This window comes from Syngnathus acus, chromosome 23 (assembly GCF_901709675.1).
Source record: "Syngnathus acus chromosome 23, fSynAcu1.2, whole genome shotgun sequence".
Classification (NCBI taxonomy): domain Eukaryota; kingdom Metazoa; phylum Chordata; class Actinopteri; order Syngnathiformes; family Syngnathidae; genus Syngnathus; species Syngnathus acus.
In genome coordinates this window covers 1624572-1635546 of record NC_051107.1, presented here as the reverse complement: position 1 = coordinate 1635546, position 10975 = coordinate 1624572, and the positions used below count along the sequence as shown (strand labels likewise).

The 10975-nt window shown below is 44.4% G+C and overlaps 2 protein-coding genes across 2 annotated transcripts; both read left to right on the top strand.

Moving 5' to 3' along the window:
* Positions 1 to 23: 23 nt before the first annotated feature.
* Positions 24 to 2538, top strand: ucn3l (urocortin 3, like). The gene is made up of 2 exons (XM_037243762.1): positions 24 to 1406; positions 1614 to 2538. Exons 1-2 carry the CDS (start codon positions 1313 to 1315, stop codon positions 2075 to 2077), a joined length of 558 nt encoding a protein of 185 aa, XP_037099657.1. The 5' UTR covers positions 24 to 1312; the 3' UTR covers positions 2078 to 2538.
* A 3615-nt stretch (positions 2539 to 6153) lies between these two features.
* copg2 (COPI coat complex subunit gamma 2) lies at positions 6154 to 10974 on the top strand. The gene is made up of 23 exons (XM_037243550.1): positions 6154 to 6313; positions 6720 to 6772; positions 6841 to 6921; positions 6985 to 7056; positions 7122 to 7201; positions 7279 to 7354; positions 7430 to 7522; positions 7590 to 7676; positions 7749 to 7906; positions 7986 to 8119; positions 8184 to 8251; positions 8328 to 8612; positions 8684 to 8927; positions 8998 to 9073; positions 9146 to 9249; positions 9430 to 9555; positions 9620 to 9688; positions 9763 to 9944; positions 10016 to 10145; positions 10219 to 10316; positions 10378 to 10516; positions 10585 to 10683; positions 10766 to 10974. Exons 1-23 carry the CDS (start codon positions 6277 to 6279, stop codon positions 10894 to 10896), a joined length of 2622 nt encoding a protein of 873 aa, XP_037099445.1. The 5' UTR covers positions 6154 to 6276; the 3' UTR covers positions 10897 to 10974.
* The last annotated feature ends 1 nt before the right edge of the window (position 10975 follows it).

Sequence of the window (10975 nt, the reverse complement as noted above, 5' to 3'; positions counted from 1 at the left end):
TCATTTTTGAGCGTGTAAGTTTTAACATTTGCATTTGTTTCAGCAGTTATTGTTTTTTTAAAACGCTAATTTTTATTTTATTTCATTTGTAGTTTAATTTGTTCATTCTACTTAGCTAATTGTTTTGAGTCCCTCATGCTTGTGCGTCGTCGCGCTAAATCAGTGGCGTGGCGACACTTGGGCAATGCCTCCTCCGTGTCTTTAGAGATATAAAGAAGCGTGAGGCTTCCCTGGAGGAGGTAATGACGGCTTCACTTTTTAAATAAACCCACGTCGCTCAGTTGCCCGACTCCGCACGAGTTCGTGATGTCACAGGGAGCCCGAACAGAACTGCAAAATGTCCCCCGCCATTAAAGTTGAAGAGGCATAAGTCACCCGGTGAGCATGAGGTCACCGCCTCGCCGTGGTTATTAATCCCGCCGCGCTCGTTACATCTTGACCCCCATGATTGCAGCCTGTAAAAACTTGCTAATGTGTTGAAATTACGTTGAGTCAACTGTTTGCCTTTCGGCTGGAGAAGGCGACGTGGGGATGGAACGCCCGCCCCTAACCGTACGAGACAACCTCGTAAAGAAAAAATACCCGTTCGGTAAGTACATTTGACATTTACATTAGTGTGGACTACAGATGGTGGCAAATCACAACCTTTGTCTAAGAGAAGCTCCTCCATTTATTTCCCCATCGTTTTTTCCCCACTAAGATGTCTGAGATGGTGACAAAGCACACCTTTTGTCTAAGGGAAGCCCTTCAGTAGTTCTTTGGCATCACTATGCAATAAGATGGTGGCAAAGCACAGCGTTTGTTTGAGTGAAGCTCCTCATTTACTTCAACATAGTTCCTAGGCACCAAGATGGCAGCGAATCACAAGTTTATTCTTAAGTGAAGCTCCTCCAATCACGTCAACATACAGTAGTTCCTAGAAACCAAGATGACAGCAAAGCACCACTTTTGTCTTAGTGAAGCGCCTCGGTATACTTCAACATAGTTCCTTGGGACCAAGATAATAAAATACAAATGTACTTAAAAGTAAAAAAAAAAAAAAAGTTCTGGGAGATCAAATGTTATGGACTTAAAATTTAAATAAAACTGACCTGTATTTTTTATGCAATTCACTTCTTAATAAGACTAGTTTTTTTTTTTTTGAGCCAACTGTTTTTATCAGCGTAGTGGAGCTGTCCGTGGTACTGAAACACGAATGTCTCTTCAAATCATTCTAATGACTAATGACTTGAACTTTACCAATGGTTGGTGTTTATTGATGGGGGCGTGGCAGCCGTTTGCGTCACGCGGATGACGTCACAGTTGCTACTAAATGCAAGTGCAAAGTGCGGCTCACCCTTCTCGCAATCGGGATTGTTTCGTTTATTTTGGAAAGACTACCGTGTTGGTTTGCTTTGATTCGTGTGGTAAGTTTCAAATATTTCATATTTTCATACTTGACACTCACATTTAAACAGCTATTTACATCCAAAAGTGAGTATCGGGACAATTTGTACACTTTTTTTTTTTTTTTTTTAAGTCTGCCTTCACAAATACATTCATGGTTGTTTTTTAACTCAATATTTAAAGTAGTTGTGCAGATGTACCTAATAAAGTAATCTTGAAACTTATAGAGGACCTCCCCCCACACGCGATGCTGTCGTCCCTTAAGACCCTGCTGCTGCTTTTGGTCCTGTGCCCGTCCTCCTCCAGCCTGTGCCTCCGTTTGGCCCGCGGCCGCTCGGACCTCATATGCGACCACCAGATGGCCGGCGGCGGTTTCTCCTCCGAGGACGCCTGGGGCTCTCTGCTCCGCTCATCCGCCGAGTACCTGGTCGCCTCTGCGCCCGAGGAGTCGGCGAGCCGGGAGAAAAGGACATACAACCCGGCCAAGACGCGCTTCCAGAGCCGGGCTAAGATCCGCGGCTCCCTGTTGCGGAACGGCGGCAAAGAGGAGCACAGGAGCCAGCTGACTTTGTCCCTGGACTTGCCCACTAACATAATGAACGTGCTCTTCGACGTGGCCAAAGCCCAAAACCTGCGCTCGAAGGCAGCCGATAACGCGCGTCTGCTGGCGCGCATCGGCCGAAGAAAGTGACCACTCCGAACGCCTTCGCTTTGTATTTCAAAAGGATTTTGGGTTTCTTCATTTGCGGTCGCATTGTGTAATTGTTGGAGATGAATGACTTCCATACTGACGCCTTACTGACAAATGGCCGCATTATAACTTTATTTGTTGTAAAGATGAGACCGACAAATTACAGGCTTCACAGCGTTGCCTATTATCAATCAAATTGAGTTAAGGAAAAATATTTTAATTGATTCTGTATGAATGTTTTCAAGGACCAAAGCCGACTTATGTAAACTGTTTTTTTCCGTTTCCTAGCGGCTTCAATTTTGATTCATTCAAGCGCTGTTGTTCAAAGTTTCTGCCCACAGTGCACAAAAGGTGTCAGTTGAAAAATGCATGGGAATCTCTGTGTGAATGCGTGCGCCTCAAGTGTGTTATTTTTATACTCAAAATTATTTTCCCCAAATAAAGCAGACGCAACAAACATGGTTGATAATGTATGATATCAAAACAATGAGTCGCAATGACAGGTTTGAGATATGCTGCCGTCTTGTGGCGAATTACAGCAACTACAACCAGGTGGCGGAACTTAACATAGCTTGGATCTTCCACATAGGAATGTTGGGGTCCTTTTTTGATTATATGATGAGACACAAACACTTATACAAATATGACATCGTGTTTTAATTTGTTTCAGCACAAGATGAGCTACAAAGATGAGCCTGATCGGCTCCTGAGGTTTGTGACGTCACTTACAGACACTCCATGAGTTACACCACCTTTATGAGGTAAAAAATAAAACATCCATGAGGTAAAAAAATAAATATAAAATAAAACATGCATGAGGTAAAAGAATTAACGGTAAAACATCCACGAGGTAAAAATAATTTAATTAATACAGGAATTTGTAAATAAACAAATAATACATCCATGAGGTGTACCTAATAACAGGCCACTTCATTCGGGAAAATTCAGGGTCAAAGCTTAACTGAAAGTGAAAAAGTGCCCCACCCGCCCTCACCCCCACCTTCTGATTGGCTGGTTGATCTGTGACGTCACTAGACACTGCATTAGGTACACCACCATTTTCAGGTGTACCTAATAACAGGCCACTTCATTAGGGAATAATCATGACCAAAGCTAAACTGAAAGTGAAAAGTGCCCCACCCGCCCTCACCCCCACCTTCTGATTGGCTGGTTGATCTGTGACGTCACTCAGACACTGCATTAGGTACACCACCATTTTCAGGTGTACCTAATAACAGGCCACTTTATTAGGGGATAATCATGGCCAAAGCTTAACGGAAAGTGAAAAGTGCCCCACCCGCCCTCACCCCCACCTCCTGATTGGCTGTTTGATCTGTGACGTCACTCGGACACTCCATTAGGTACATCACCACTTTCAGGTGTACCTAATAACAGGCCACTTCATTAGGGAATAATCATGACCAAAGCTAAACTGAAAGTGAAAAGTGCCCCACCCGCCCTCACCCCCACCTTCTGATTGGCTGGTTGATCTGTGACGTAACTCAGACACTCCATTAGGTACACCACCATTTTCAGGTGTACCTAATAACAGGCCACTTTATTAGGGGATAGTCATGGCCAAAGCTTAACTGAAAGTGAAAAGTGCCCCACCCGCCCTCACCCCCACCTCCTGATTGGCTAGATGATCTGTGACGTCACTCGAACACTCCATTAGGTACATCACCACTTTACAAATAAATTTGATTAATTTTTTTAGACTATTTTCCAGCTATTCTGAGGAATCATTTACCCATCCAAATTATGTCAAATGTAGCTGAGAGTCCCAAAATAGACATATTGTATAGTCCTTCCTCCCTGCTGCCATCAGACTATACAACCAGGCTAAATCACTGTAGCTAATGGACAATAATTACGTGCAATAATAACGTGCAATAACCGTGTGTAGTCATATGTGCAATATCTGTCTACCTCATACTCTTTCTACCTGCTTTTGCACAGTTTTTCCTTCCCTTGCACTATTTTTTTTTTATCTAATAATTTCTTATCTCCACTGTATATTGTATATTATTTATTCATCGCTCATTTTATTTATTTATTATTTTTTATTTATTGTTTGTGCCTTCTTGTTTTTATTTTGTGTCGTCTACTTGTATGTCTCGTCACCGTGGGATGGAGGAAACGGAATTTCAGTTTCTTTGTGTCTTGACATATGAAGGGATTGACAATAAAGCTGACTTTGACTTTGATACTGTGTAAAAGTGTATTGTGTACATACTGTCCTTTTTTTTTTTAATTATATATATTTTTACTTTTTAAATCTTTTACCCCCTTCCCTGCATGCGTGTGTGCGTGTATGTTAAGTGTACTGCTGCTTACACAGGAGTTTCCCCATTGAGGGAATAATAAAGGACTATCTTATCTTATCTTATACAGATGCAAATAAATAGCCTGTATGTCTATCCTCCTTTGGTGTAAAATAAAATATTCCGCCAAAGCAGTGGTCCCTGAGTTGCTTGTTATAATGGTGCCTAACCCTTGGACAAAACCAATTCAGGCGAACTCATTAGAATAGTTGCTTGTCGGTTTCCTAATTATTTTTTAAAAATCACAATATCAATTATAAATACCATTATTATATTATTTTAGAACTGATATTTCTGTCTCATATTTATCTTTCAATATTTAAATTGTAACGCTGTAATAATATAAGGCGGACACTTGACGGCGCAAGAGCCGTGGGCACTTTGAAAATAGTCGCCAAAGTTGGCGTGAGCTCCAGGAGGTACGCAGTTTTTAAAAATGCAATAAATCAGCCAAAATCGATGCAAAATTCAAAATTTGTATTTAATTTCATTCAACATATACTTCAATTTAATCATGAAGAATGATATCGAGCATATGTCCACCTCCACTTTCTCTGCAGGCAGTCATCCGATCGTTGAAATTAACGATAACTCTTTTGCAGACGTCGCTGTCGATTTCGCCGATTACCCGTTGAATTTCCATCTTCAGTTCGGTAATCGTTTGAGGTTTGTTCACGTAAACTTGCGACTTCACATATCCCCATACAAAGAAGTCACAAGGTGTGAGGTCACATGACCTCGGAGGCCATTCTTGGTCGCCGCCGCGAAGTAAGATCAGACGCTCAGGGAATTTTTCACGAAGCAAGGTGATTGTCTCCTGGGATGTGTGGCAGGTAGCCCCGTCCTGCTGAAACCACATTTCATCAATTCCGTCATCCTCCATTTCTTCCAGAGCAGGCCACAAAAAGTTAGTGATCATGTCCCGATAAAGGCTGCCATTTACAGTAACTGAATTTCCATCATCATCTTCAAAAAAGAAGGGGCCAATCACGCCTCCTGCCCAAAAACCACACCAAACCGTGGCTCGTAGGGGATGCATTTCGTGCTCTTGGATCACTCCAGGGTTTTCGTCACCCCAAATGCGGCAGTTTTGTTTGTTGACATTCCCCGAGAGATAGAAATGTGCCTCGTCACTGAAGATTATTTTCTTTGAAAAATTGTCGTCCTCTTGTTGTCTAGTCAAAATCCAATCGGCGAATCTTCTCCTTTTTGCATGATCTGCTGGTTTCAGCTCTTGTGTCAACTGAATCTTGTAGGGGTGCATATGAAGATCTTTTTTCAGTATTCGATGCACCGAAGATGTTGACATACCCAACTGTTGCGAACGACGGCGAAGCGACATCACAGGGCTCATATTCACACTGTCTTGCACTACCGCAATGTTTTGTTGCGTTCGAACATTACGGTTTCGACCGGGCGATTTTCTGGTTGCAACTGACCCAGATTCTTCGAATTTCTGTACCAACCTCGAAACTGTTGTTGCGGTCGGGGCATTGTCACGTCCAAAGATCGGGCGAAGTTTACGGACAGTCTCTGCGTAGCACTCCCCGTTTTTGTAATGAGTTTTCACAATAAGAATGCGTTGCTCGATACTGAACCGCTCCATGGCTACAAATGGTCTTCTAATCGGAGTGATAATAGATAACGAAAATGATAGGAACAGTGCTGACAATCTTCAAACAAAAATAAAGTTTTAGGAAAAAACGTATGATGTTTTAACCGGAAGTAAAACAGTTTGTATGTGTGCGCGCGCGTGCGTGTGAGTGTGCGCGTGTGTGCCTGTCACCGGAAGTCTATTTAATTTGTGACTACGTGGAAGATTCTGCTAGCATCCCGTCGTCGAACGTCTGCTGAGCGTCAGCCAATTTCGACACGATGATTAAAAAGTTTGACAAAAAAGACGAAGAGTCTGGTGAGTGTTGATTGATCTTTGAAGTGGTGACTATGATCGGTAAGTTTTATGACACGGAGGCTAGCGAATGGCGTGCTAACCTATTGCTGGCATAGTTTACGATGAACAATCGGGGTGAAATAACGTTACGATGTAAGTAAAAATGACATTTGAGTGTCTTTATTTGATGCATATGTGATAGATAGATAAATAAATACACGCGTTACTTAATGTATTTTATAATATATAAATGATTGTTAAATAGTGAGCCTGGCTAAAGATGTAGCTTCAGGGCCAGGATTGCATGTATGTATCAACAACTTAATACCAAAAACTGTTAAGTATTGCTTTATTAAATCATAATTGCTTTTTTGAAAGTAGTGCGCTATGTTAGCAATGCTCGTCGGTGACGTTTGTTTTCGTTCAGGAAGTGGCTCTAACCCATTCCAGCATCTGGAGAAGAGCTCCGTGTTGCAAGAGGTACGTTTTCAAATTTGCGTTAATTCGTCATTTAATAATAGATTGAGTGATTTTCGTTTCGTCCTCAGGCCCGCATCTTTAACGAGACACCTATCAACCCGCGAAGATGCCTGCACATTCTCACCAAGATTATTTACCTGCTCAACCAGGTAGCATAGAATAGCGCATGTCTTTTTAAATGCAGGATTTTTCACCCCCTTTATTTGTTTTAGGGGGAACATTTCGGGACCACCGAAGCCACCGAGGCGTTCTTCGCCATGACCAGGCTCTTTCAGTCCAATGACGTAAGCTCAAATAATCAATTTTCAAGTGTTAACTCAAAGTGTGAAAATCATTTTTGTCCTATTAGCAAACCCTGAGGAGGATGTGCTACTTGACCATCAAGGAGATGGCCAACATCTCTGAGGACGTTATTATTGTCACCAGCAGGTTCATAGAGTTGAACTATTACAGTAAATGACTATTGAGTTATGTGTTTAGTAAATAGCATTGTTGTCATTGTGCAGCCTGACCAAAGACATGACTGGCAAGGATGACGTGTACAGAGGACCAGCGATCAGAGCCCTCTGCAGGATCACTGACGTAAGCTAACCCGAATCTTGGGACAGAATTAAATTAAATTAAATGCTGACCAACCATGTCCCCTGCATCTCTCAGACCACCATGCTGCAAGCCATCGAGAGATACATGAAGCAGGCCATCGTCGACAAGGTGCCGAGCGTGTCCAGCTCAGCTTTGGTCTCGTCACTGGTGAGACGCCGCTTGTCAAAATGTGCAATTGCAACGTTATGATTTTAACTGTAAGAATTTGCTTCAGCACATGGTGAAGATGAGCTACGATGTGGTGAAACGTTGGGTAAACGAAGCCCAGGAGGCAGCTTCGAGTGATAACATCATGGTTCAGGTTGGAATGTGCTATAGTATCTATCAACTCTACGTGAACGGGGGTGTGCTTACATTATGCGTTGCGTTGCAGTACCATGCTCTGGGCCTCTTGTACCACCTGAGGAAGAATGACCGGCTGGCCGTCACCAAGATGCTCAACAAGTTCACAAAGTCGGGCCTCAAGTCGCCGTTCGCCTACTGCATGCTCATCCGCATCGCCAGCAAACTCCTGGATGAGACGGAAGGAGGGTAAGATGACAGAGGGACACTCACGGCAGCTTTCTGTTTTCACTCCTGATGGCCATCTTTTTTTTTTTTTTTTGTGCAGTCACGATAGCCCCTTGTTTGACTTCATTGAGAGCTGCCTGAGGAACAAGAACGAGATGGTTGTGTACGAGGCCGCCTCGGCCATTGTGCACATGCCCAATTGCACAGCCAGGGAGCTGGCCCCAGCCGTGTCTGGTAGGTTACAGCAAACAATATAAAATAGCTGAAGAGTGATTTTGATTTTTTTTTCTTTCTGAAGTGCTGCAGCTCTTCTGCAGTTCTCCCAAAGCTGCACTGAGATACGCAGCAGTCAGGACCCTCAATAAGGTACTCCCACCTTCCTATACGCTTTCAACTTGACATGTTGAAGTAACGTTTTGGGGGGTGTTATCCCGTCCACCAGGTGGCGATGAAGCACCCCTCGGCCGTGACAGCGTGCAACTTGGACCTGGAGAACCTCATCACAGATTCCAACCGGAGCATCGCCACACTGGCCATCACCACGCTGCTGAAGACTGGCAGTGAGAGCAGCGTGGACCGTCTCATGAAGCAGATCTCGTCTTTCGTCTCAGAGATCTCGGACGAGTTCAAGGTGGTGGTGGTGCAAGCCATCAGTGCTCTGTGTCAGAAGTACCCCAGAAAGCACAGTGTCATGATGAACTTCTTGTCCAACATGCTGAGAGATGACGTAAGCAGCAAGGAGAATTTAATTTAAAAAAAAAACCACTAGCTTTAAAAAGCACTCATCTTTATTTGAAGGGTGGCTTTGAGTACAAGCGCGCCATTGTGGACTGCATCATCGGCATCATTGAGGAGAACCCCGAGAGCAAAGAGACAGGCCTGGCACATCTGTGCGAGTTCATCGAGGACTGCGAGCACACGGTGCTGGCCACCAAGATCTTGCACCTGCTGGGCAAAGAGGGCCCACGCACCCCGCAGCCGTCCAAGTACATCCGCTTCATCTTCAACAGGGTGGTGCTGGAGAGTGAAGCCGTGAGAGCCGGTCAGTCGTGTTTTTCAATGTCCATGTAAAACCACATTTTGTTTTTGAAACCTTTTTTCCATCCCATCAGCTGCGGTTAGCGCTTTGGCCAAATTCGGAGCTCAGAATGATGATTTGCTGCCAAGTGTCCTGGTTCTAATGCAGAGGTACTTAAGTTTGTTCTTGTGGTTTTTTTTTTTTAAGTCACCAGATGTAATTTAAATGTCACGTCTGTGCAGGTGCATGATGGACAGCGATGACGAAGTGCGCGACAGGGCCACATTCTACATGAACGTGCTGCAGCAGAAGCAGAAGGCACTTAACGCTGCCTACATTTTCAATGGTGAGATCAGCTCAAATGCTATTGAGCGTCAAATATAATCATTTAGCATTTTCAGTTAGGCATGCTTTTGTTAATTTTTATTTTGGAAAAAAAATTGGCATCACTAAAAACATTTATCGAATGAATTTATTGATAGCCACCTTGAGTGTCCCCCCAGCATTCATCTCCTGTTGCGTTCAGGCTTGTCAGTGTCCATTCCCGGTCTGGAGAAGTCACTGCACCAATACACGCTGGATCCTTCGGAGAAGCCGTTTGACATGAAGACTGTTCCTCTAGCTACCACACCTATCACAGAACATAAAACAGGTCAGTCAGAATTTGAAAGTTTCTGGGTTGGATTAGCGCTTTTAAATGTGTCCTTCCCATTCAGAAATCACTCCAGTGTCGACGAGCAAGTTACCGGAGAAGTTGACCCCATCACGCCAGGATATTTATCAAGGTAAGCATTTTTCTTCAGGAAGTTTTTTTTTTTTTTTTTTTTTTTGATACTACTGGATATTTCTCCACTTTCAGAACAACTGGCAGCCATCCCAGAGTTCCAGGGTCTCGGCCCGCTTTTCAAGTCAGCCGAGCAGGTGCAGCTGACTGAAGCAGAGACGGAATATGTGGTGCGCTGCATCAAACACACCTTTTCCAAGCACATGGTCTTCCAGTTCGACTGCACCAACACGCTAAACGACCAACTTCTACAGAAGGTTCCGGACTACGCAGTTAAGCACAATCTACTTCACTGGCTGTCAACTAATAGCGTCAACCGGCATTCCAGGTTCTTGTGCAAATGGAGCCTTCAGAGTCCTACGAGGTGCTTCACTACGTTCCCGCCGCCAGCCTCGCGTACAGCCAGCCAGGCTCCTGCTACACGCTAGTGCGCCTGCCCGATGACGACCCGACAGCAGGTAAGACTAACATCGACATCAGATTGGCCAGTTTCTGACATTGAGGCATTCAGACAATGACACTCGTTTGCAGTTTCGTGTACGTTCAGCTGCACAATGAAGTACCTGGTCCGAGACTGCGACCCAAACACGGGAGAGCCCGACGACGACGGCTACGATGACGAGTATGTGGTAAGTAGCAGCGTGCCGTCAGTTTGTCCGCCACTTGTTTCATTCCTCTCGCTGGCCGCAGCTGGAGGACCTGGAAGTGACCGTGGCGGACCACATCCAGAAGGTGCTGAAGCCAAACTTTGGAGCAGCCTGGGAAGAAGTGGGAGATGAGTTTGAGAAGGAGGAGACGTTCGCTCTAGCGTCCGTGCGCACGCTCGACGGTAGGCTTGTGAAAACTCGTCGCAATCTTTGAGATGTAGTCTTTAAATTCAATGTGTTGTTCTTACAGAGGCGGTGAAGAACATTGTCAACTTCCTGGGCATGCAGCCATGCGAGCGCTCGGACAAAGTACCGGAAAACAAAAATTCGCACGTCCTCTTCCTTGCCGGCGAGTTTCCCTCCCCCCAAAAAATTCCATTCAATTTGTAAAAAGATTAAGACTCACATTTTTTTTCCTTCTGATTTCACAGGTGTTTTCCGGGGCGGTCACGACACGCTTGTCCGTGCTCGCCTTGCACTGGCAGACGGCGTCACCATGCAGGTGACGGTCCGCAGCGACGAAGAAACAGTCGTTGACGTCATCCTGGCGTCTGTGGGCTGAAGTGCAATCTTTCATCGTTAAATGTAAAATCTGCTACTTAATTAATCTGGAGGAGAAATAAACTGCATCTACGACAAAG